A 25,010-nucleotide genomic window follows, 5' to 3' on the forward strand; every position below is an offset into this window, starting at 1 on the left:
CCCAACGGGGACGCCCTATCCCCTCAAAGATACCCCGCTTCCAGGGTCCAGTGGGCTGACGTAGTGCCCTGCTCCCCTCAAAGCTGCCCCATCTCCCTGGCCCAGCAGGGAGGCCCCCTTCCCTAGTGGCCACACCATCTCTAGGACCCGGCCCACTCCCTTTGAGACCACTTCACCTGTGGGGCCCAGTGTGGTGCTCCTGGGCCCTGGCCAGCAGATGTGGTTCCCTCCTGCTTTTGAGACTGCCCCACCTCTGGGACCAGGAATGCCAGTGTGGTGCCCTGCTCCCCTCAAAGTCACAGTGCCTGCTGGCCATGGAAGCTTGGCATGGTGCTCTTCTGCCCTCTGGGGTGCCTTGCCTGTGGGAGCCTGTGGTGGTGCCTCTCTCCCCTCAAGGCTGCTGTGCAGCCTGAGCATTGTGGGCCACCATAGTGCTCTGCTCCCATTAAGGCCATCATGCCTGCAGGGTCCAGAAGGCTATGGTTGTACCCTACTCCCCTCAAGGCTCCTCTGGCTCTGTAACCAGGTAGACCAGCATGTTGCCCCTCTCCCATTGAGGTTACTCTATCTTCTGGGCACAGTGAGCCAGCATGGTGCCCTCCTTCCCTCTAGGCTGTCCTCCTTCTGGGATCTGGCAAGGAGACCTGGTTCCCTCGAGGCTTCCCCACCTCCAGGGCTCAGCATGGTGCCCTCCTTCCCTCTAGGCTGTCCTCCTTCTGGGATCTGGCAAGGAGACCTGGTTCCCTCGAGGCTTCCCCACCTCCAGGGCTCAGCATGGTGCCCTCCTTCCCTCTAGGCTGTCCTCCTTCTGGGATCTGGCAAGGAGACCTGGTTCCCTCGAGGCTTCCCCACCTCCAGGGCTCAGCATGGTGCCCTCCTTCCCTCTAGGCTGTCCTCCTTCTGGGATCTGGCAAGGAGACCTGGTTCCCTCGAGGCTTCCCCACCTCAGGGTGAGGGGGGAAGCCTGCTCCTCTCAAGGCCATCCCATCTCTTCAGCCTGGCAGGCTGGTGTAGAGCCTTACTCCCCTATTGGGCACCTGGCCTCCAGGCCTTGAGGCTGCCCCACTTCTGGGACATGGCTGGCTGGCGTGGTTCCTCAGTCCTCTCAAGGCAACCTTGCCTCTGTGCCCTGGTGGGGATGCCAGCTCCCATCTTGTACACCCTGCCTCTGGGGCCTTGCAGACTGGTGTGGTGCCCCACACCCATCGAGGCTGCCCCACCTTGGGATCTGCTGGAGAGGACACTTGTGTCAAGGGCACCCCAGCTCCTGGACTAGACACACTACCCTCGATGCTTTCCCACCTCTGGGGCCTGGCCCTTTGAGGCTAAGTGTCCTTGACCCATCAGGGGGACCTCCAAGGCATGGTGTTGTGTCCCACTCCCTCAAGGTCGCCCTGTGCTGGAGCCCAGTGGGACAGCATGGTGCCCTGCTTGCCTTGAGGTTGCTCTGTCTCCAGGGCCCAGTGAAGAGGGCTGCTCCCCTCCAGGCCACCTGGTGTACCCAGCCTGGTGGGGGCCCACTCCCCTCTTTGCTGCCCTGCCTCTGGGGTCTGGTAGGCTGGAGTGGTGTCCCGCTCCCATTGAGGTTGCCCTGCCTTGAGGTCCATCAGAGGCCTGTTGTCCTCCAAGGCACTCCAGGCTGCCCCACCTCCAGGGTCTAGCAAGGAGACCCACTTCCCTCAAGGCTGCTCTGCTTCTGGGGCCTGACGTGGCGTTCTGTTCCTCTTGAGGCTGCCTGGTCAACGTGGCTCAGGAGAATGCCCCACTTCCCTCGAGGCTGCCTTGCAGCCAGGACCTGGTGTGGTGCTCCGCTCCCCTCGAGGCCACCCCATCTCTGGGCCCGACAGGGAGGCCTGTGCCCCTTGAAACTGCTCAGTCTCCTTGGCCCGGCAGGCAGGCTGGTTCCCTTTGAGACTGCCTTGTCTTCAGGGCCAGGTGTGGTGCTCCACTCCCCTTGAGGTCATCCCTCCTCCGGAGCCCAGCAGGCTGGTGTGGTTTGCCAGTCACCCATACCTCCTAGGCCTGGGAGGCCGGCGTCATGTTCCACTCCACTTGAGGCTGTCCTGCCTCCAAAGCCCAGCTGAGCATTCATCCCTAGGGAGTAACCAAGAATAGGCTACTCTATTTGACAATACTCTACTTGACCATGCGCTCGATCTCTTCTGCTCTCTTCCTATAGCAAACCACAGTCTGAGGACTTTTTGCTTTTTGGTACTGCAAATTGTAAGACTGTACTGGACAATGAAGCACATTTGGTTTGCAATGTATGGGATGATTAGTATAGTATAAGTTTGCAGTGTATGGGTGTTTACAATAATATTACAAATATTATTGTAATACCTGATGATGTCCCATTACAGTACCTGAAATGATAAACCAGGGTGTCTCTCCCATCCTTGTGTCATGTATAAGAAGTGCTTTAAATAATACTTTGCACTTAGGGACATTTTTCTATTGTATCTAAACATGTATGACACAAAGCATGTACAGCCATCAACTAACTCTCCACACCCCAAAATGCAGGCTAATATTATAGGCTAATATTAACTTAGATATTGATATTAATATTATAGATTGAAAAATTCGAGATAGATACAATCATCTAGTAAATTGGGGCAGAGGCAAGATGACAATCTAATGTTCCTAACCATGTGTGTATTTCACCCATAAGTGTTAGAAACTTCAATAAGCTTTCCCATTAAAATTGTTCTTCAAGGTTTATACTTCTGTTTGACCATAATTTGAAGGAACCATTATGGGATTCATTGTGGCTTAAGTTTGTTGGGTTTTTTTTTTCATTTATCCTGACAGCAAAAGACACAGAACAGTGTGTTATTTTTGAGACCAGTATGTCTCAAATTCCTCCTGAGGTCATACTCTTACAGAATGAATGTTACCTTTCACATACCACTTTAGAAACGTGCCTTAAATTTACTTGTAATATGAATCCTCTGTGGTTTAGACTGCTGTAGGTTTCCTTTCTCCTCCTCACCAAGCTGGTAGTCCTCTGGAAGCTGGTACACACATGGATTTACTACTTATAAAGCATCATTTTTAGGTATTTCCAGAAGGTACTAGGTGCAAGGGAGAGAATGTGCCGCTTTCTTACATTTTTTTGTCATTAAGAGATTACATATTTTGTCAAATCTCTTGCAGGTCCCAAGACTGCAGTAAAGATAAGATCTTCATTTGGAGTTGCAGTGGTTTACCCTTCTTGTTAAAACCATCCATTCTATTCTTGTTGTTTCCACACTGTAGTAGGTAGTGTTCCTAATGAAAAAGAATGGATCACACAAATTAGCTTAGTCGCAAGAAGAGTACTAATTCTGCATCACTTTTTTTCTAAATCCTCCATTTTTAATTATGTACTGTTTTGATCCAGGAGCTTGAATTTTGTTTCAAGTTTTTTCTAGCATACCAGTTCTTAGGTTGACAGGAAGATCCTGTCAGCTACTGAAATACACCTGAAAACTGGATCTAGCCCAGCCCTTCTGGAATTTGTTGTACATTGCACATAATTCACTTGAGCTCTGTGGCACAAGTGTAAAGCAAGAATCAAGGAAATAGTGCTTTGCTTTGCTCTCCTCTACTTAGTGGGAAACTACCAAAGCAGGATCTGAAGGGCAACACCTAGAACAATGGGGTTCTGAGCTTGAAGGGCTCCTCTAGGCCACGTCTGTAACAAAAATAGCTAGTATCAAAAGCTCTTCCCTTAAGGAAGCTTTGCCTTGCCTTTAGCAGTACTATTTATGTTCTTGCTCCCCTTCTCTTTCCTTTCTGAGAAGCAAGCTTTCACTGTCATCCAAACTGTGAACAATTCTGCTGTAGTGACTTTTCTAACTTGAACAAATGATACCAAATACACCTGTATATTTATTATATCAAGCAGGTTTCTGAACACTACAAGCAAAACCATTATGAACTGCTCATGGAATGTTTTTTCCCTGAAAGAAAATACAAGTATACCACATATAAATTTCATGTACTTCTCAATTTTGGCTCTTTTGCTTCTACCATCTTCTATTTCATTGAGTTGGAAGAAAGAGAGAAGACGGGCACCATTGACACCTAGGTCACACAGTTATACCTGTATTATGCAGTTTTTAGTATAAATAAGTCAATCTTCAACCTGGCAGGGACCACAGATGACCTAGCAGAATCTCTAGATTCTGCCAAAGTCCACAGCCACATCAATTGCCAAAGTCTAAAACCAGACCAATAATCCAGGAGACTAAGCTCTGTTTGCAGCCAGAAAAATCATCATCTTAGGCACCTCAGAGTGCTGACTCTACACCATAACCTGGCCAAAGTCTGACTGTATTTAATTTATTGGGGACCATCATCAGGCAACATTGTAAAGAAGTATGACCTCGCTTTTGCTAAGTTCTAGACTGGTTCTAGAAAATAAGCTACAGTGCTCTCAGCTCATGAAATATATGCAGTACTGATCAGAATTTCTTATTTTTCATGTTTTAGTGGGAGGCAGGAGCATTTTGGCAATTTTCCTTAATGGAAGAGGAATGAAAATACCAAACTAGGAAGAAAAAAAATGCCAACCCACTATCATAGTTACAGTTGGTTGCCTGTCGACGGTGACAGCTCAACACATGTGCATGTGTTTGAAGAAAATTGTTCACAACAGGAAAAAGTGAGACACATAGCAGCATGACTTACTGTATAAGACAGTTATGGAAGAGAAAGCAAGAAGATAGACAGCTATTTGCCAGACCTGACAGAACCATCTAAGTGATTTCATAGATCTTCCATATAAAATGCTTTACGAGAATACTCCCAAAGCCTTACGCATATCACTGAAGAAGGCAAATAAATACCTCTAGCATTTTCCAATCTAGCAAGAAATCAATAGTCTATCCCTAAAAAAAGGTGAGAGAAAAAAAAAGAAAAGAAAAGGGAAAAAAAGGAAGTTTAAGAATGGGTGAAAACCAGAAAGTGACAGAAACCAAGACTACAGAGTGTCTGCCATTGGGCAAAGAAAGAAAAGAGAGGAGTAATCTCAATTGTTGCAACTTAATCTGTGGTCTAGTTAAATTCCTTTAACCCTATGTGACAGAGAATTTAAAAGTTTAAGCGCAGACTGTAGCCTAAGAAGAAAAGAAACAACTAAGATTTTATACTTACAAAGCAACAAAACATCTTGTTTGAATGAATAGGAACATTTTTACTTATCTGGTCTTCACCTCGGACTTGCTAAGCATGCTATAATCCAGCAAGAGAGGAAAGCACGGCAGATGAAGCAGAAATGGGTCTTTTATTTAAATATAGAAATTCCATCTCAGATTGAGCAAACAATGTAAGGCAGAAGGTAGCATTTTCTCAGAAAGGAAAGTTTCTTAAAAGCTATCACACAAGAGCAGAAAGTGCCAAGATAGGATGGAAGCTGGTGATTTGCATTTCATTTCAGTAAAGATGGGTTCATGATTCTGAGAGTTTTACTTCACTTTCTTTCTGACAAGTTGTGTGCCCAGATGCAATATTCTCTACCCACTGATAGCTTATGGGGGATGGCGTTATAATGAGGTTTAGCTCTTCAAACAAAATTACAAGCCTTCTCTCCCCTGAGCACTCAAGAATAGAATGCAAGCAACAGTCTTTCACTTCTGTCAGCATATTTTCCCTGTGAAAGCATTGGCTGCACTTATCAAATCATCTTAGTATGAGAGTACACATATATAATCTTCTCTTTTCAAGACTTCAGGAGTAACATGAAAGAGAAAGCAAGAAGACAGCTATTTGCCAGACCTGACAGAGCTATCTAAGTGATTTTCATAGATCTTCCAGAATCACACAGAAACACATAATCATTGAGGTTGGAAAAGACCTATGGAAATCATATAGTCCAACAGCTATTCAAAGGATTGTCAACCAGAGCAAGTTGCTTGGGGCCATTTGTAGTCATGTTTTAAATATGTTTAAGGAAGACTCCAAAATGTCCTTGGGCACCCTCACAGTAAAAAAGGATCTTTTCCTTCTGTTTTTATGTCCTGTATTTCAATTTGCGCCCATTTCCTCTTGTCCTTTTGCTGGGTACCACTGAGAAGAGCCTGGCTCCATCTTCTTTACCACCTCCCACATCAAGCGTTCTCAGCCTATCTTTGTATGAGAGAGCTCTCCAGTTACTTAATAATATTTGTGGCCCTTCAGTGGACTCCCTCCAGTATATCCATGTATGCGAAAATATTTTGCATAATATTTCTCAGGCTTCTCATAACTTGAAGATTACTTTGCTATCAAACTTCAGAGGTATTTTGTTGTCTGTTCTGAGTGCATGTGATTTGTAATGGTTCAAAAAGTTAGGTGGGAATTAACAAGGTTGTATTACCACTTACGCAGGTCAGCATCTAACATACCATGACATCATGCCCATTTATCTCTGCCATTGAAGTAATCTCAATTCTCAATAGCCTGCTCAGCTCCTCTAATCCACAGAGGATTGCAGACCCACTTTGGTGGCCTTTATAGAAGTTGTCAGAATAGGAATTTCTTCCAGCTGACCCAGTTACAACTTTTTAAGAGTTTAGCACTTACAATGAAAAAAAAAAAATGGAAGGAACATTTTGGTTAAATTTAGATTACATTTTCAGGTTTTTGACTGCAAAATAGAGTTTCTGTTGTTAAATAAAATGAAGCCTATAATCTTAGAAAAATACAAAAATTCTGGTGATGAATCTGCGAGGGACAAGATAGTTCGCTGGTGTTTCATTATCTGTAAGCATAGCTAAGGGTTCACTTCATGACAAGGTTTCTATAATTTAACACTGAATTATCTGAGCCCTGGACATACATTCTTGGCTTGTGGTAGTGGGTATCTCAGATCAGTTTAGCTTCTGATAAACCCTTCCTCACTCAACCCTAGTATCAATGGTTGAAAAGTGCAGTGATTCCTAGGAGAAGGCTGGAATGCATTAGTGTTCATGAAGAAGGATAAGATGATGATACATGGGGAAAAAAAAGTTAATGAGGAAAGCTAAAGGACCAGGAAGGAACAGCATAAATAAAATAAGACATTTAAATCCACAGTGTCAGTTAGAATTCACTTCAACATCTTCAGAATGAACATGAGCGAATTGCAGGAAATAAGAGAAATAGTTGAACTACTGGCATTTTTGAGAGATATAGTGTGGATAGAAGACACATGAAGAGGTTGGAGAGATTGCCAAACATAATGTATGTTTTGAGGCAAAGGAAATCACTGTGACTTTCTGACCAATAATATTACCTTCAATAACAGGTAAAGAACATCACTCAAAACCAGTAAATTTCTCAATATTGCAGAAGAAAAGAAAAAAAAAAGAAAAAATTATGAGAACTAGTTAGCCTTGGCTCATCAGTTATGGCAGTTTTTCACTTAAAGGGCAAAAATCACAGCTGTTATCAATTCGTATAGTGCTATTAACTTGAAAGAACAATGCAAAGTGATACTACAAAAGGATCCTGCCCCATGTCCTCTTTTCATCATGTAACAAAATTTGGTGGGGATTTTGGAGCAGGAATAGATTTTTGCTACAGTATTTTCTCATCTAACTAGGAAGTGCCCAATGGTTGCCCCCAGTCTCTGTGTAAAGCCCTTGTCTACTTTTCTAAACAAACAAGAAAGAAAGGCACGCAAAGACCAGTGTTTCTGCTGAAGTCTGAGGTCAAATAGAAGGGAAGAAGTCTTTTCCAGACTGACTATGCCCTGTCTTCTTCCTTTCATCAAGATGCAAGGTATTAAGAAAGGTGAAATTTCTTGGTTTAATCTTCCTTATTACCTGTGAATAAGTGATTGGGGAAGAGGTGGACAAAGCTGCAGAAATGGGGGTGGCAGGAGGGCTTGGAAGACCCAATGGAAGGACTCTGTTTTATATGACAGAACATTCCAGTGTAATAAATGTAACAGTTTAACATTGATCCAGACCATATGAATATTACCTGTGACACAAAGTGCTATTCTATTCTACCTTCTCCTGTCTTCAGCTTTTTCATTGCTGCTTTTCTTTGCCTACCATGGCTACCCTGTGCTTCCCTATGCAGAACTTCACTACACATTTTTTCACCTTCTCTGCCAGTCCTCTTCTGCCAGTCCTCTACCTCATCTCCTTCCTTATTCATATTTTCTCTTTCTCTCCTTATTCATCCGTATATTTCCTGTCCATTGTTTGACAGGAGCACTGGTATTGCTTCCTACTTGAAATGATGCCAAATTGTCAGTGTTTGAAGCAATTCTTACCCATTTCAATTGGAATCATCACACCAGCAACTTCATTCCATCTTCTTCCCCAAATAATTACTTTTGGGAAAGTTTTTATCGGAGGGAAAAAGATGTTCTCCTGTTCATGTATGTCTTTAGCTTTATCTTTAGCAGATCCCATATTTCACTGATATTATCCTCATGCACAGATATGCAACTGAAAAAAAAGGGGGGGGGGTCCTTGATATATAAAGCACAAAGAAAGGTTAGGCTTTTTTATGTGGAGGGACACTTCTTTTGCTAATATTGAATCTGAACGTCCCAAGCCACAACTTGCAGCTATTGTCCTTTTTCATAGCATCTCACTGTACCAAGAGGAGTTTGGCTCATCTAAGTTACAATCCTTAAAGCTAGTCATAAGCCACTACTGGGTGCCCCTTGACCTCTTCACCAAAGCCAACAAGCCCAACTCTCCTCAGAGGTTAGTGCCCTAAGAGACCATAGTAGTAGTCTTTTACTAAACTATCTCCAGTGTATCCACCTCCCTCTTGAACCAGGGGACCCAGCACTGCACACAGAATCAAAGATGCAGTCTCACCAGTGCCAATTAGAGAGAGAATCATACTTCCCTTGCTCTACTGGACACTTTCCATTTAAGGGAGATAATTATACAGTTTGCCTTTTATGCAGTGACAAAGCATGATGAGTCATATTCAACCTAGCTCCACCCCTACCCCGTAACCTCCAGATGCTTTCCATCAGAACTGCCACACAATTTCTCAGTCTGCACCTGATGCACAGGATTATCCCACCTCAGATGCAGACATTTGGATTTCATCCAAGCTAATGACAAAGCTGGCAATAAGTCTGAATCTTCTGAGGGCCAGCACAGCATTACTGCCACACTCAGCAAGTAGCAAAGCAGCCTCAACCACAGCTGCTATTATTGGACATCTGAAGTAATAAACACTTCCCTTTCCATTTTCTCTTCAGCACCACCCCACTCCATTTGTAATATTTTGTGACCTTCACATGTACTTATACATGATATATTTAAATTCAGAAGATGTTTTGACAACTCCTGGCTTTGTTACAAATGCATTTTTACTACCATGACATTTTCTTCATGACAGTACTCTTTTTCTTGAGTTCTAACAAAACAAGGGATCAGAAATATGTTCCCAAGCTCAGTTCCAATGGCCAACTATCACCCCTAGGTAACCACAGATGTCAGCAGGATTTTTATTCACATGTCTGAGGGCAGAATTTGTCCCCTAACCAGTATGAAAGCTCATATTCCTCAAGTTCAGTGTTCCTGTGAATTTCAGAATCAAGAGGAAATTGCGCTGAGGCCCGTGTTCAAACTGAAGGACTGGCCAAGTATCTGTGTGTGCACACAGACATCTGTATGTGTAAACACGCTGCTTTCAGCCTCTTAATTGCTAACTGATTCTTGCAAGGAATAACTTCTACCCATGACTGATTAAAAAAAGTCCTGAAGGACAAATAATTTTCCTTTTGGAATAAAACAGATTAGAGCAAATGGTGTGTGTTTTCAAAGCAGTTTCCTCAATCACATATAGAACATAAAAGGAGGAGTGGAGACACCAACCATCTGGTAGATTTCCAAAGGTGTTCAGGACCAAAACATTCATCCTTTTATGCTGGAAACCGTGAGACTGGAAGGTTTTCCTAGTATCTGTAAAGCATCAGCACCACGTTCAAGGATGAGCAGTCAGGTATCTGTGTTGACAAAGAGGTAGAGGAGGACAAGAATAGGTGCCAGGACAAGTCACGCAGTATCTGAAGCAGAAGAAAGAAGGATATATTAAATCTCTGCGAGCCAGTTTTGCCAGTTGCTGAGTGCTTTTGAAAATCTGATGCCTCATTTAGCTGACTAAAGAGTGATTGAGCTGTACCAGAAATACAGACCCAGCTGTCAGAGAAAACTGGAAAATATGTCCTGGAGTAGTTTTGAAAAATCTAAATCTTTTTCTCTATATAGAACACTGGTTTATTTTAAAAGATTTAATTAGGCTAAGTTTAGCTGTGTGTATCACCTGAAAATAGAGAAGACACACTAAAACTATGTAGGTTAGCCCAAATACATACTGACTAAAACTTCATGCACTCACTAACCACCAGATATTCATGACGGAGCAGAGAAAAACATTGTGAAAAAGATTGCAGAGACACTAAATTTTTATTTGCAGATTATTTTTTTTCCCTTATCCCTCCACCTAGAAATCGAAGTACTTAATGAGAAAGAGTTCCATAGCCCAAGACTGTGAGGGTAGCTTTGGAACACTCTAAAATAGCCTCTATCAGCAATGGCTATAAGGGTTTTCACGTTTGAAGGGTTTTAAGACCTTCAAGAGCTCTATGAATGTCCCAAAGAAAAGGGGAATGTCCTGCTCCCACTTCTGTCATTATTTGAGCCTTGTGCCTAGAAGGTGTGAAATAAAACTCTATAAACAAAGGAGGTGTGGATGATTATTGAAAAAATTAGCAGTGGTGTGGAGCTAATGAAAGAACTCAAGCTGTTAGAATGAATGTGAGCTGAAAGGAGTAGCAGGAAACCAGAGGCTTGTGAAAAACTGAATGATCAAATGGCTCTGCAAAGTATTTCACAGAGGTCCAGTCTCAAGCTGTATGGCATGTGTGTCTGTCTATAACACTCTCACATTCTGAAACCTTTTCATATGGTACCATTGTGCCCTACATGGCATACTCTCATTGTCACTTGACATTTCAGCATACCACGCACCTTCTGCTTCCCTGGATTGCTTACTTCTATGTGTTTTATTACAAATCCTTGAAATCTATTGCATACCTACTGATCTGCGTCTGAACAAGAATTTGTGAGGGTCATCCAAGTAAAAGGGAGAAATTTGCTTATTTAATTTCCTTGGCCCCACCTCCTCATCCCCATGAGGTAGGAGAATAATTTTGCTCTCCGCTCTTTAATTCACATTGTCTACCTCCATTCCCCCACCCCCAGGGATATTTCAGCCTCCTGTGTGCCCAAGGACCTCCTGTTGTTTTGGCAGTACTTCATGGTATGTCAGTATTCCAGAGGTCAGCTGAGGATAAACTCTAATTAAAAGACATTAAAATAGGCTGCAGGGCACAAAAATTCAAACCCCCAGACCTATCATAATCTGTTACTGATGTCGCATCTGAGCTAGCTATGTGCTTAAAATATGCATCAGAAGTAATCTTTCAAACCTCTTCTTCAGGTCTCCATTGGCACCCCCAGAGGAAATTATTTCAAACTGTTCAGAGAGCAGCAATCCTGTTCTGGTCCTTGAAATCCTTCGAGCAACACACACCTACACACTAGCATTATTTTCTCACCTCCTCCGTATAAAAACAAAACAGAAACGTGAGAACAGTGGGCTGGAGATGGAGCTGTGGAAAGTGAAGTTGGAAGGATTAATTATGTAATACGCCCCCTCTCCCGCCCTTACCCACAGCAACACGAGTGAGGTAAACCTCATCCTCCCAGCTGACAACTCAGAACTAGAAAGTGCCCGGAGGAGTGATAGCAAGATAAATGTGTGGGGAAGGTGGCAATGCACTCCCACGGAGGAAGATGTCATTAGGAAAAGGCTAAAAAGAAGTTCAAACCACCTTTGGCTCCTTCCTTCCCCAGCAAGACCTCTCCCTCCGCGCCTTCCCTCCCCACTTTCCAGCAGGAGCTGCATCCGGATCAGGACTGTATTTCTATTAGTTCCTGGCTATCTGACAGAGTGTGGATGCTGCTGAAACTTCAAGTAAAACAGAAGCTGGGAGCACACAAATGAGAAGATATATTAAGAAAGCAGGTTTGCTACTTAACTTGGAGGAGAGAAGCTGGAGCAGACTTCTTCGGTTGCTCTCTAAGAGCCTTGCCGAGAGTCCTTGCAAAGAAAAGTGTTGCTGATTCAAAAGAAGAGGAGGGATGGGGGAGAAAAAAAAATCGTGCATGCCTGTGTGAGAGGGAGACAACGTGTGTGCGCGTACGTGTGAATGCGTGCTTGTGTGTGAGAGGGTGTAGGCGACGGGGGGGGGGGGGGGGCTTGATATGATGTTTTTTTCTACGAAAAGACACGTGGATGCAATTCCGAGAGAAGGGCACCAAGCTCTGCCCAAGAGCAGAAGGGGTAGGGAGGGAAGAAGAGAGGAGAGGGAAGGGGAGGGGAAGGGGAGAGGGAAGGGGAAGGGGAGAGGGGAGGGAAGGGGAAAGAGAAGGGGAAAGGGAAAGGAAGGGGGGAGGGAAGGGGGGGGAGGAGGAGGAGGAGGGATTGCTATTTCAGGCGACATTCATAGAAAGAGGGTGGCAAATTCTGTGACCATCTTTAAAGGAAGTTTCCTGGGACCTAGAGAGAAAGAAAGAAGCCCAAAGAAGGAAAATAAAGGGCTATGATTTCCTTGTCCTGTTGCTTTGTCTCTGGCTCCCTCTGCCTCTGGAAGAGTAGCCACAGGACACAAAGATGCCCAGCTGGTCACTGCACGCCCAAGTTCAGTTTAGCTGGTGCTTCTCTCCTGTTTAGCCCGACTGCTTTCTCTGAAGGGGAGGACTCACAGCCCGACAGCCTTTTAGTTTAACCTGAAGCGTGTGTGCCGCCTCTCTCTGCCCATCCCAAGAGCTCGCTGGAGGTGGAGGAGAGGGGAGAAAGAAGAGGACTCGAAAGTGCCCGAGGAGCTCCCAATGCTAAGAGGAGACAAACATTCCCGTGGACTACGCAGAAAGGACAAAGCTGACTGATTTATTGCTGTTTTCCGTAATTTTTTGTTCTCCCTGTCCTTTGGCGCACACCCGCGTTTGGCGATCTTTCAAAAGCACAAAACGAGACACCAACCCCGAAGCCCCAACCCCTTGGCTAGCTCTTATGGGAATGAAACACTCCTCCCGCTGCCTGCTCCTGAGGAGGAAAATGGCGGAGAACGCTGCCGACAGCACCGAGGTAAGGATGCGAGGCAGAGCCCGGCGCCCGAGCTCCCCCGGCCCCCAGCAGACATCCCTCAGCAGAACCACCACGAAGCGCAGATAAAACTTTCCCGGCTCCTTCGGCTGGCCCCGGCCTCCGGCGCCGCTGTGCTTTCCTGCATGCGCCTGCCCCCCCCTTCCCCGTTCCCCCCGGGCAGAGAGAGACCGCCGCAGCCCGCCCGGCAGCCGCCGCTTTACGGCTGGTTCCCCCAGAAGCGGGCCGGGGGCCGGGCGGAGGTGAGGCGCCGTGAGGGGGCCGGGAGGACGGGGGTGGGGGGGGCGGCTCTTTCTGCGTTCGAGGTGGCTGAAAGGGACAAAGACGGTCGCTTGCGACAGCGCCCCGGCCGGCTCTGAGGGCTCTTCGCCTCAAGAACGCCGGGGAGCCTTTGCTGGGGTCGTGCGGGGGGAACGTGAGGAGAATCCGTGTCTCTGCGGCACCCTGGGTATCGCCCAGCGGAGCCGTGCCCGAGGCGGGGGCGGAGGGCGGGAGGAGCGTTCCTCCCCGCGGGCGGCTGGCCTGGGCCGTGCCGGGGATGGCTTTGCGTCGCCTTCGGGCCGAGAGGGCACCCTGCGAGCTCTCGGGTTTTCTGCGAGAACCCCCCCCCCCCATGCCCCCCGCCCCGGTTACCTTCGGTTTCCTCAACATGGGGGTCGAGCAGCCCTCGTTTACGTGTCTGGGGCTGTCTTGACCTCACCGAGACTTCTCGAGGGACACAGCAGTGTGCGAAGTCTCAGATCTGGAAAAGCAGAAGGATGCAGGATGCAGTCCCAGCTTCTCTGGGAGCCTGTGAGAAGGAGACGGGCGAAAGTGCAAGCGTGTGCCAAACTCCCCGTTTCTATTAATAGACTGCGCCTAGCACTCTGACTGAACGCTTAACACATGGTGAAGCGATAGGCAGCGCGGCCATGGACAGACCCCCGAGGACATGGCACCCCAACCAACTTCAGCAGCTTTGCCCTTACGTGCAGGGGGGTCACTGACCCTCCTCCCCGGTTGCCCTGCGGAGGGAATAAGGACCAAAAGCACCACTTCAGTGTGAGCACATGACTGTTCTCTCGTTTAGTCTTTCCATGTCTCTGGCAAATGCCTCCTCCTTTCAGATAGCCCTCCTGGTAGGTGTCCTGCTCCCTTGTGAATTCCACATTTCTCTTACTAATAGCACTCTCTCTGCTTGACCTTCATACATATGCCTCCTTTGCCATGCCAGGTGAAGAGCAGAATTTTTCTTAAATTCATGTGATGTAAGCACTACATCAAAGAACATGCTTGCTACTGCATTACAACCCCATAGAGTACTGTTTGCAGAAGAGCCATCTATAAATAGCATGAAGTCTGGCTGCACATCTGTAAACTGTCGTAGTACTGACAGCACATATTGCATTAAAGGTCCCAGGATCCTGGGCAGTATTGCAAGGTGAAATGTGCAAGCACAGTCAGTTCCTTCAAAGCTGTATTTCAATGGAAATTGTCTTTAGACAGGGAAAATAGGTAAGAGGAGCTTCCTACATATTCCTCTTCTATTTCAATTCGCTATTAGTAAATTTTTGTTGTTTAACTGCCTTTGTCTTCCTGCTCGTGCAATGCTGCACACACTGCAATGTCATTTTATGGAGAAGGCTTTCTTAACAACCACAGTTTCATTCCAATACTGCATACAGGTTAGGAGAATATTAAAATGCTGTGTTTACTCTCCTCAGATTATCCATTCGAGGAGAGATTATCCAGTGAAAGATCTGTGAAAATATTGCAGATGAGGCATATCCTGCTGCACTTCTACCTTGAGAAAAGGGATACATTCATAACACCTGCCAAGACATTGTCTATTTTGTTAATTTTCATATTTGTGATGTTAAGATCTGTTATGTATTGAGAGAAGTAGTCTGCGTACATGCAGACTTAGAAGTGCACCAAGCAAAATATGCCAAGACCTTTGAAGCTCTTTTACTCGTCAAGCATCTATATTTAGCAAAGTCATATGATACCAGTTTGACCTTCAAACCTGTATTTCTCTAACTTTCTCCTGAAGTTAGCAAATGTTCTGTGACAGAAGGAATACAGGACAAAGCATCTCACTTTTGGGCTTACCACAGTGTCAGAGAAAATTAGGAATTGGTATAAATTTGCTTCATTTGAAAACAGTGGGGTACCAGTAATACACATGGTTTGATACTGACTAAATTTCTGAGGTACTTTGATGCCATGGTGATAGGCATGATGTAAAAAATGTCAGCTATAATGAGAGATGAAGAGGTAAAACATTTAACAAATGGTCAAAATGCCCAACTTCCAAATCATTCCAGAAACCTTCTGGTTCTTACTCAGATTGATTTGAGCCAATTACTTTTGTTACAGCTTCATAGTAAATTTTTATTTTTTGTTAAATCTACCACAACTAAGAGCATTAATCAAACTTTCGGTCAAATATGGCAAGTATACTGTTTCAGTATTAGGGCGGTTTTAAAAAATGCATTAACACAAAGAACATGAACACTGTATAAGAAACTTTTTATTCCCTTAACTACCCTCTGATGACCATAGTGCTAGCTCATTAGCCTAAAGAGCTTAAATAAATGATGACAACAAATACAGACAAGGGAATACCAAAGCTACAGTAAGACAATACTCACTGTTTCCTCAAGTGAGAATACAAGACAGTAGGAAAGCAATAGCTCACTAGCATTACTTTCCAGTCAAGGAAGACACCTTGTGTTATCAGGAAACTTAGTGTGCTCCCATGGTACCAGATTGTACACACATTTACATTACCAGTATCCCCATAGCCTTATATCTTGATACAAAACTTAGTTAAGTGAGTGGAAGTGTTGCCACGGGTGTTGTTGGATCTTGGATCAAGCTCAGAATAGTTTTGTAATTTTATTGTGCTGATATCAGCCTGTCTGCCAGAGTTTAAGTGGAACCAGTATTTTATTGTATGTGTTTATAGCAGCCTGAGGGTACACAATGCTTTGTATAAAAATAAAAGTCAAGGGGAATAAAACCATAAGTCTGCTCTATTTAGAGCCTCACTGAAGGCCATAGGGGTCCCACTAATAGGAAGCTTGCTAGAATGGTTTTGGATCCTTGTTTGGAGTGCACAGGGGAAAAAAGATTCAGAAAATCTTTATTCCCCTTGGCCATCCCATGAACTTTAAGAGAAGTTCCATTGGAACAAAAGCTGTAGAATCTCTCCTCGAGATATAAAAATGAACCTCTGTATCTTCAGTCATGAAAGAAGATTTGTCTAAGTAAAACAGGACTGACTGCATAAATAACATCCAGAATTGAGTTCTCTGCAAATAATTAAAGGCACTCAGACAGAAAACAAAGTGAAAGAGAAACTGTTCTTTGTAGAACATATGCACGAAGGTTCTGCAAAATTCAAGGTGCTGACCTGCTGCAGATTTTGGTTTCTGTGTCTTTTTATTTCAAATGTATTAAATGGGAGCCATATTAACAGTAGGCCTGGTATCAGTGATGGGAAACAAACAGAAAGAAATGAGATTTCAGAAGAAGTGTGCATGAATGTAGCTTGTGAACCTATGCCAGGTGAAGGGAATGGAATCATAGAATAGCTTGGGTTGGAAGGGACCTTTAAAGGTCATCTAGTCCAACCCCCCTGCAATGAGCAGGGACATCTTCAACCAGATCAGGTTGCTCAGAGCCCCATCCAACCTGACCTTGAATGTCTCCAGGGATGGGGCATCTACCAGCTCTTTGGGTGACCTGTTCCAGTGTTTCACTGCCCTCATTGTAAAAAAGTTTCTTCCTTAAATCTAGTCTGAATCTACCCTCTTTTAGTTTACAACCGTTACCCCTTGCCCTATCACAGCAGGCCCTACTAAAAAGTCTGTCCCCATCTTTCTTGTAAGCCCCCTGTAAGTACTGAAAGGCTGCAATAAGCACAAAGTGCTGTAATAATACAAAGTGCCAGGGTTTATGTGCATATCCAACAGACGTATACATCTACACATAACAGGTTAGTTGCTGACTGAAACAATTCTAGAACCTGAAACTGTGTTGGTTTTATACAATGCAATTGCACAGTAACTTCATAAAAGGCAATTCTTATGCTAAGATTTTGCAGTGTCTGTAGAGAGAAAAGATGCCTGTTTCATTGCTAAGAATAGAGACATTAGATAGTTTATTAATGGTAGCAAACTAGAGTCCTTCCTGTATGTCCTATTATACAAAGCTTGGGGTTTGGTTAGAAAAATAAATTCCTTGGAAGATTTAGGCTAACAGGCATAATAGATATGCTTTCCCATACAGAAGAGAGTAACTGGTGCAGTATCCTGAGATCCAGGTCTGTGAAAGTAACTGCTATTAGAAGTGGGGAGATTACAGTGTCCTATCTGTATGAAATCTAGCCATACCGCTACTGAGGGGAGAACAGATTATAAAATCTGTTGAAATCATGAGCTTCTGTTTGTGATTCATGAGTAGGAAGAGGGGTTTCTCCTTAATAAGTTATTGAAGTACAAATGAACAGAAGCAGAGCAAGAGTGTACTAGCAGAGAACAGTGCACTGAATTTATTCAGTAAATGTAAGTTATGTTCCTGGCTATTACACTGGATGATCTTGGAGATATAATTTAATCCCTCTGAGCTTTCCCATTCATACTGTTGAATTTGGTGATTCATTGGTGAAAGGTGCTGTAGAAGATTATTATTTGGTGTTATTAAATTGCTTAGAACACCATACATGAATAAACATTAACGAGTGGGTGATGTTTACCCAAGAGAGAAATAGCGCTGCTATGTGGTGTCCTTAGACTAACAGAAGTCACGACAGATCTGGCATGGTGTCAGGTAGCTCACTGAAGAAGCAGCTTATGACATACATTTCAACCTTACCGAGTGGTGTGCCACATACCTATGTCACGTAACTTTGAACAACAAAAGTTGTGGTAGCTGGTGTGTGCAAGTAGTGTAGGTAGCTATAGAGACCAGATCAGTGGCCCATGCTCTAGATGTTTTGCACTGCTGACAAGGCGGTCAGAAAGCTGACCCGTGATGTCAGTGAAGAATCTTTCACTGTGGGTGTAGTCAAATCACCAAGGGCTATAGAGGCTGCTCTGAGTTAAGGCCGGGAGTATTCCACTTCACCACATTTTGATCCTGTACAATGCTCCTACTAGTAACAAGGCAGTTCTAATACAGTCATGGGGGCTTTTTTTGGTTTCTAGCCAATTCAGGAGTGGGGGAGCAGAAACACATCTCTGAGCCATCTTCTCCTACCAACTTCAGCTGTGCAGAACATTAATTTAGCTCAGCTAAAGATCTCAGTGTGTTTAAATGCATTCCATTCGTTTCTCAAATTTAATACTAAATATTCAAGACATTGACCATAATATTTTGGCCCCATTGAAGAAATAACTTTTGGTTGGCATTAATAATATAAAAAGGATCAAAAAATGTTTATGCTTAAATAATAACAGCAATCACTCAAAGCAGAGTTTCAAGATAAAGATATCTTAGTGTGGATTATCATCTGCCAGCATAGGGTTGTTCTAGTGAACAACATTTTAGTGTCAAGACGACTGGTATTTTTTAGAAGGGGTTCATCTTGGTGACATCGTGGGCCAGATCATATTGTGTCATTGTGGCAATGCTAAAAGAGAGGTTCCCTTGCACAGAAGTTGCCCTAATGACTCTTTTTTCCAACCTCAGTCTGTGAAAAGCACCAAATTCTTGAGCAAAGAGTGCAAGAAATTCTGTAGATGACCACCTTTGTAATTGTTCTACCTCCATGCTGAAAGTGAGCTTAGCAAGACTGACTCATGTGCCTTCCAGGGCTTCACCCTCAGCCTGATTGTGAAAGATGAAGGCTTGTGCCCTGGTACAGGCAGAGCAGAGAAATACATACAGGTAAAAAAGCATTGAGCCAAATCTTTTAATAAGATTTTCTGAGTTTGCAACAAAGTTCAGTCCATTGACAGATGAGAAGATGAACAGCTAATGGGGCTGAATGATCAAACTGGTTGCTCCTACCTCTGATTCCACAGAGAATCCTGCTGCCTAATGTCCTGCTCACTACCTTTAATGCCAGCTTTATTTTGATCCAAAGTTTAGGATAAAAGGGGATTGTCTTTTCCATAATTTTCTTTCTTCTTTGAAAATAACCTCCAAGCAACAGAAACAAGAAGCAGTCATCTCAAGGAAGCAAAGAGGAAATTGCCCACTAAGTGGCTGAGTTGATGGCCACAAGAGTGTCTTCACCAAGCCAGAATGGAGCAATTGCTGACTAATCACAGCCTACTTGTCTCTTTCCTGTGTTCTTGAACAGGTACTGACTGGCTCCATGGAGTCTCTTGGCATGCTATTGCTTTCAAGCTGTTCCATGGGAGCCAAGACAACTTTCTAACTTCACAGTGACTGTGAGAGGATGGGCACTATTTCACTCTTCATATTTCAGTGTTCAGCTGAGATTTAAGAGGTGTAGAAAGATGAAGGATGATGGCTTTATTTATTTCTCATAAGCTAGGTTTTTCAGGTCTCAGCTGTGAAAAATCTATCTCAAAAAAATCCAAATTTTAAAAGGTATGTAAAATTTTGTCTCTTCCATAACCTGCATATTTCTAAAAATAGAAGTTCAGTTTGAAAATCTGGAATAGAAAATCTATTTATCTTCATTTTATTGCATCAACAATTTGGAGATTTAGTGAACAGAGTTAGAAATAAGGCAGGCTCACTTGAAGAAGCACTCACTGCCAAGTTTGCTTTTCTGAAAACTTTGCTAAATGCAGAAATAAAAAATAATTTTGCTTTGTATTTTGAGTGTGAAAAGTTAGGTGATCATAAATAAAACCTCAATGTCTTCGCTTCCCAAAATGAAAAGAATATTTCAGTAACAAAACATTTGCAAGGAAATTGTGGTGGCAATAAAATGTTTAGCTAAAATTTTAGACGGAGACACAATAAAGAAGGTGAGGAGATTACTATTCTCCCTCACTTAAAATATCCTGTCCTGCTCTTAAGTTTGCACGTATTGAGGATTGCATTGTACCTGGGCCTTTTCCTCCCAGAATAAATTATTGTTTAAAAAAGGGCATTACCACCTTTTCTAGCCATTATTCACAGAAAAAGCATTCCTTAAGCTTTTCTGAGAAAGGATGGGGAAAAAACCCCAAGTTTGGAAGAGGGGGCATGGAGGTGTGTGTTTTCTAAGACATGGTTTTATACCACTTTCCTCCTCAGCTTTTCCTGCTGGCAAACTTCATCATAGTGCAGTTGGCAAGCTTCACATTCAGCTTACTGTTTAGTCTGGACCATACACTTAAGTTCCTAGTGCTCTTGTCCTGTCCAAGGATCCAAGTATATCTGAACCATTCTGTCAAAGTTCCCCCTCCTCTTTTTAAAAGAAAAAGTAGCATTTCCCTCTCTTGTAACAGTACAATGAAAGTAAACACACTGGCTGGGAAGCAATGGTATATAGTGGTCTCCAAGGTTTAGTGTTGAAGTGTTCCTTCAGTGCTCACAATGCATGCTTGGGGTCACATGTGGCCTAGCAGTTCTTCTGTCCTTCTTGTCCTTTTCTGACCATACAACTTTTGTTTCATCACTTCTAATAGCACCAGAAAGCTCAAACCCAGTCTCAGAGCCCAGAATAATGTATGGCCAAGCCAGGGCCTTCCAACAACAGTCCACCAGTCCAAACTTTTTTCTGTTGTGGACCTTAACTTCTTACTTAGACAGGAGGAGAGGAGACCCTGCCATCTGTTTCAGTTTCTAGTTGCATCGTTGTAGTATTCATCAATCCATTTCCCTGAAGCTTGACCCCAGCTTGAGATAAAGACCAGCTACCGATTTTCTTTTCCTTAGTCACAAATAGGGAAGTAATTAACTCTTCCCATAACTCCTTTTGAACTACTTCTATTTGAGGACCATATATCTCATGATTGTGCCCTACATTAGACATTATCCTGTCTGAAGTACAGGATACTTTTTTTTTTTTAACTCTACTCTCAGTTACATTGGGATATATCAATCAGGATTAACACCACTGAGTCCTTTATAAATAGGGATCACACTCAGTGGCATTGCAGAAACACGGACGAGTTGGTTAGAAAGGACTTCTGTAGAGCATCTCATGCAACTTCACACTGAGTGTAGAACAGTCACCAGCATTAGATCATGTTGGCCATTGCTGTCTCTAGCCAAGTCTTGTAAATCTCCAAGTATGGAGATTCCATTACCTTTCTAGGCAATCTCTTCCAGTGCTGCACAGACCTCTCAGTGAAAAAGTTTTTCTTATTGTCCTATCTGAACCTCCCAAACTGCAAATTGTGACCTTTGCACCTTATTATCTCATCTGCTGCTATTGAGAAGAGTTTGCCTCCATTTTCCTTTTAACTATCTTTCAAGTACTTGCAGGCTGCTATTGGATTGTCCCTTAGCCTCCTTTTCCACAAATCAAAGTTCAGGAAAGTTCAGTAACCTCTTCTTACAGGTCATCTTCTCAGGCCCATGACCACTGTATTATATAGCATCTTGCTTACCTCCTCTTAACTAGAAGCTGTGCAGAAATGTTACAAGAATGGAAAGGAAGAATATTTTCTTAACTGAAAGAACTTTGTAGCAGAAGACTAACTGATTAAATGCACAAGGCCAGGTAGTGTCAATAACGTGTATTCTTGCAGAAGTCCCTTATGGCTGAGCCCAGCTGTGTATCTGGCATGTTTTACTTTGGTATTTTAGGTTAGTCATTTCTTTTTTCCCTAGAAAGAGAGAGGTCAAATTTGAAAAGCAGCATGGCTTCTTACCCACAGTTTGCATCTTGTGTAACTGTACAGGTGGAACAGCTGTTTCAGAAGGAAATCAAATGAAATAGTGTTAGCCACATCATAATATAGTTGCCTCCTTAGGAGTCACGGTGTTAGGAGTAGCTGAATTTACAGGCAGCAGGAGGTGTTCAGCGATTGTTAGGGATGCTCTGCCTATTGTATTGTTGAGCCTTAAAAAAAGGTAGGGGCCGTCATTACCCTTTCAGTTCTGTTGGCTTTGATATAACTCACTAGCTCCTCTGCAAACCTGAACCAGACCAAGCATTTGAAATAATAAAACTGAGGTACAAGAACAGTTACTGGTCAGAGAAGACAAAAAAAGGGGATGTATTTTATTGTGCAAGAAAGTATGTAGCAGACTACAATTTCAGCTAAATCCTTTTCAGCTCTGTGTAAGTTTGATGATCTCTTAGATTTCTGGGATTAGGAGTGGCAAACGTGAAGTTGCCCTCAAGTACAAGCCCTGTTGTGGAAAATACTATATTTATTCATGAAACAGAAAGTGCTTTGTAAATTTACTGGAAGTCAGAGGTCATAATGAAATTATTTTGCGAAAGTGGAAAAGAAAAGGAAGGAGGAAAGGGAGGGAGGGAGGGTGAAAAGGAAGGGAAGAAAGGAAGGAAGAGGAGGGAGGAAGGCAGGAAAGAAAGATAGGGAAATACAATCAACATCCAGAGAAGCTGCTCATTTCCATAAAAGCAGGAACAGTAGAAATACATACTTAAATTCACTGTCAAAAGTCACAGAATCACACTGTGACTCCTGAATGCTGGTCTTAGCAGTAAAGAGCAAGGCGAAGAACACACTGAGTACATTGGCCTTTTTCACATGCTTTGTCACCAGGCCCCCTACTCCATTTAGCAATGGGCCCACATTTTCCCTAGCCTCCCTTTTTGTGCCTATGTACTTGCAGAATATTTTCTTGTTGTGCTTCATTGTCCCGTTGTTGGATTCAACAAATGTCAGGAATCAAGGAGCTGTAGGTGGAGGTAGCAAGAGGCCATCAGGAGAGAATCAATTCACCCTTTTACAGCTTGTAAATAAGGAAATAATAGGGGGGGTTGCAGCAGCTGGTAAGGTCTAGTGCAAACCTCAATTTCTCTGTCAGAAAGAGAGAATAAAAACAACATTGACTGTTTTTTGACTACATTAGTCAGTCATGGAATAAGAAGAGATAGAATGTAGTTCTAGTCCTGTGATTCACCCCAACCAACCATGAATGAGGAAAGAACACAACCCAGAAAAACAGAAGACTGTTTTTAATTGCTTGTCAAGGTGTGTGTATTAAAGCTTCCTTGAAATTCTTCATAGAAATTTGCTTTTACCAGCATTGTCTCACAAATGGTTAATCAACAGTTAATCTCACAAATAACTGACTTACCATACTGTGAGAGAGAGAGACTCTGGCAGAGAAAGCTTTTCACCCACTGTCCTACCCTTGCACACACACATGCTGTTTTCTGAGACCCACTCCAATCACCATTCCAATGAGTAGAGCCAGGAGAAAATGTGGCACTCCTCACCAGTCTCTGCGTCAGGATCCTGAGCAGCAGCTCAGCTCCAACCCACCACGGTTCTACCTCAGGCATCACACTGGCTCTCACCTCACCTCACCTCATGTTTGACTGCAGTCACATTGTCATTGCTGAACTTGACATATTACTGAGAAGATCTTTTTCCTAGCTTGCTGTTTTAACTACATTATCCTTCTATTTAATATCTAATCTGCTGAATCTTTATATTCTGTTAAGTCAAAAAGCTGATTGTCATTTTGAAGGCCATTTGAAGCATGTGTCCTGCTACCTATCATTTCTCATTCAGTACCAAGAGGTTAATTCAAGCCTCCAGTGCCAAACTCCATCTCACACTTCTTAGATTTTTTAAACATACTTTAATGTATTATAATACTTGTACTGTGACAGCGAGTATACAGTTTTAATGAAAGTTAGCCTAGAACTTGTAAAACTAGTCCAATTCAAAATTGGGTTTATGTTTCTGTTTTCTCTGTATTTGACATTCAATTTCTGTCCTGCTTTTCCAAGAGAATTTTTCTTTAAGCAGATAAATTTAATGGGAGACAAAGATGAGGATTTTTTAAGCAAAGAAGGTGCTTTCGCTTATTACTGTGAGATTTTCATGAAAATGTGAAACTATTCTTCTAGGATTTTTTTTTTTTAATAGAAGACATGCTTTCTTGTAGCCTCAGTACAATTATTTTATTGAAGAAAAAAGTCTCTGTGCCATCTTTCTATAGGTCTGATAGGTCTGTTCCTTTCTCAACAGAAAGCCATTAGTGCTCAAAAAATATGTCTTTGTCATTTTGTAAAGTGGAAGGCAAAAATATTTATGCTTGCAAGGTCTATTTCCACCACGTAAAACTGAGTATTCTAACCATGCCTACTGGAAACAAAGGCATTCTGATCTCAAGACAGGTTTACCCTCAGTAAATGCAACAGTTTCAGCAGAATTATTTGTGATTTATATAGATTCAAAACCAGCTCACATCTATATATAAAATTGTATTTAAAAGGATGAATCACCAGTGGTTTTGCTCAAGAATAGAGTTTTCGTCATTCTGTTTCATGATTGTGTAACAATGTTAGGAGTATACTTTCTCATATCCCTTTCTTAACTGTGTTTAAAAGATGAGTCTGATATAGCAAAAGCTTATTTGCTTGTTAACATGAAGCTATACAAGCCTGATTTATATCAACGTGACTATCAACAACTGCTTTTGACATGCACTATGTAGATATCTTTTTAACAGGTGTAGTTCAGAACCTCTTGGAGTTAACATAAATTGCTGAAGATCTTTGAACACTTCAGTAAATGTTCTATTAATAATGCAAGAAATGCTGAACACACTGCTTTGCTCATGTGTGTCAGTAGCACTCAACATGATTATTTATTGTAGAATCAAGTTCCATTGACTGGCAGGATATTTAAAAACAGTCCTCATCCACCTTGTATAATATGGAGAAAAAGTAATTTCACTGGAACTAGTAGGATTACCTGTGTTCTGAATGTTAGATACATATCCAGGTTTCTTAAATAACTGCTGAAAAC

General features: G+C 42.9%; 1 protein-coding gene and 1 long non-coding RNA gene across 9 annotated transcripts in view; one reads left to right on the top strand and one right to left on the bottom strand.

The window, feature by feature from the left end:
- Positions 1-792: 792 nt before the first annotated feature.
- Positions 793-13,950, bottom strand: LOC142042058 (uncharacterized). Its single transcript, XR_012653611.1, has 3 exons — positions 13,789-13,950; positions 9,801-9,991; positions 793-3,270 (listed from the first exon to the last, which is right to left on the bottom strand). It is a non-coding gene; the product is annotated as an uncharacterized LOC142042058 (long non-coding RNA).
- PRMT8 (protein arginine methyltransferase 8) overlaps positions 11,609-25,010 on the top strand; it is a 66,332-nt gene continuing 52,930 nt past the window's right edge. The window contains exons 1-2 of one of the 8 annotated variants that reach the window (XM_075051532.1): positions 11,609-12,015; positions 12,535-13,137. In XM_075051532.1, the coding sequence (XP_074907633.1) occupies positions 13,063-13,137 (75 nt within the window). In that variant the 5' untranslated portion in view covers positions 11,609-12,015; positions 12,535-13,062. Of the gene's footprint in view, positions 12,016-12,042; positions 12,190-12,294; positions 12,334-12,459; positions 13,138-25,010 lie in introns of those variants that run through there. The other 7 variants (XM_075051534.1, XM_075051535.1, XM_075051536.1 and 4 more) reach the window with 7 other exon arrangements.

The sequence above is a fragment of the Buteo buteo genome, chromosome 19 (assembly GCF_964188355.1).
Source record: "Buteo buteo chromosome 19, bButBut1.hap1.1, whole genome shotgun sequence".
Classification (NCBI taxonomy): domain Eukaryota; kingdom Metazoa; phylum Chordata; class Aves; order Accipitriformes; family Accipitridae; genus Buteo; species Buteo buteo.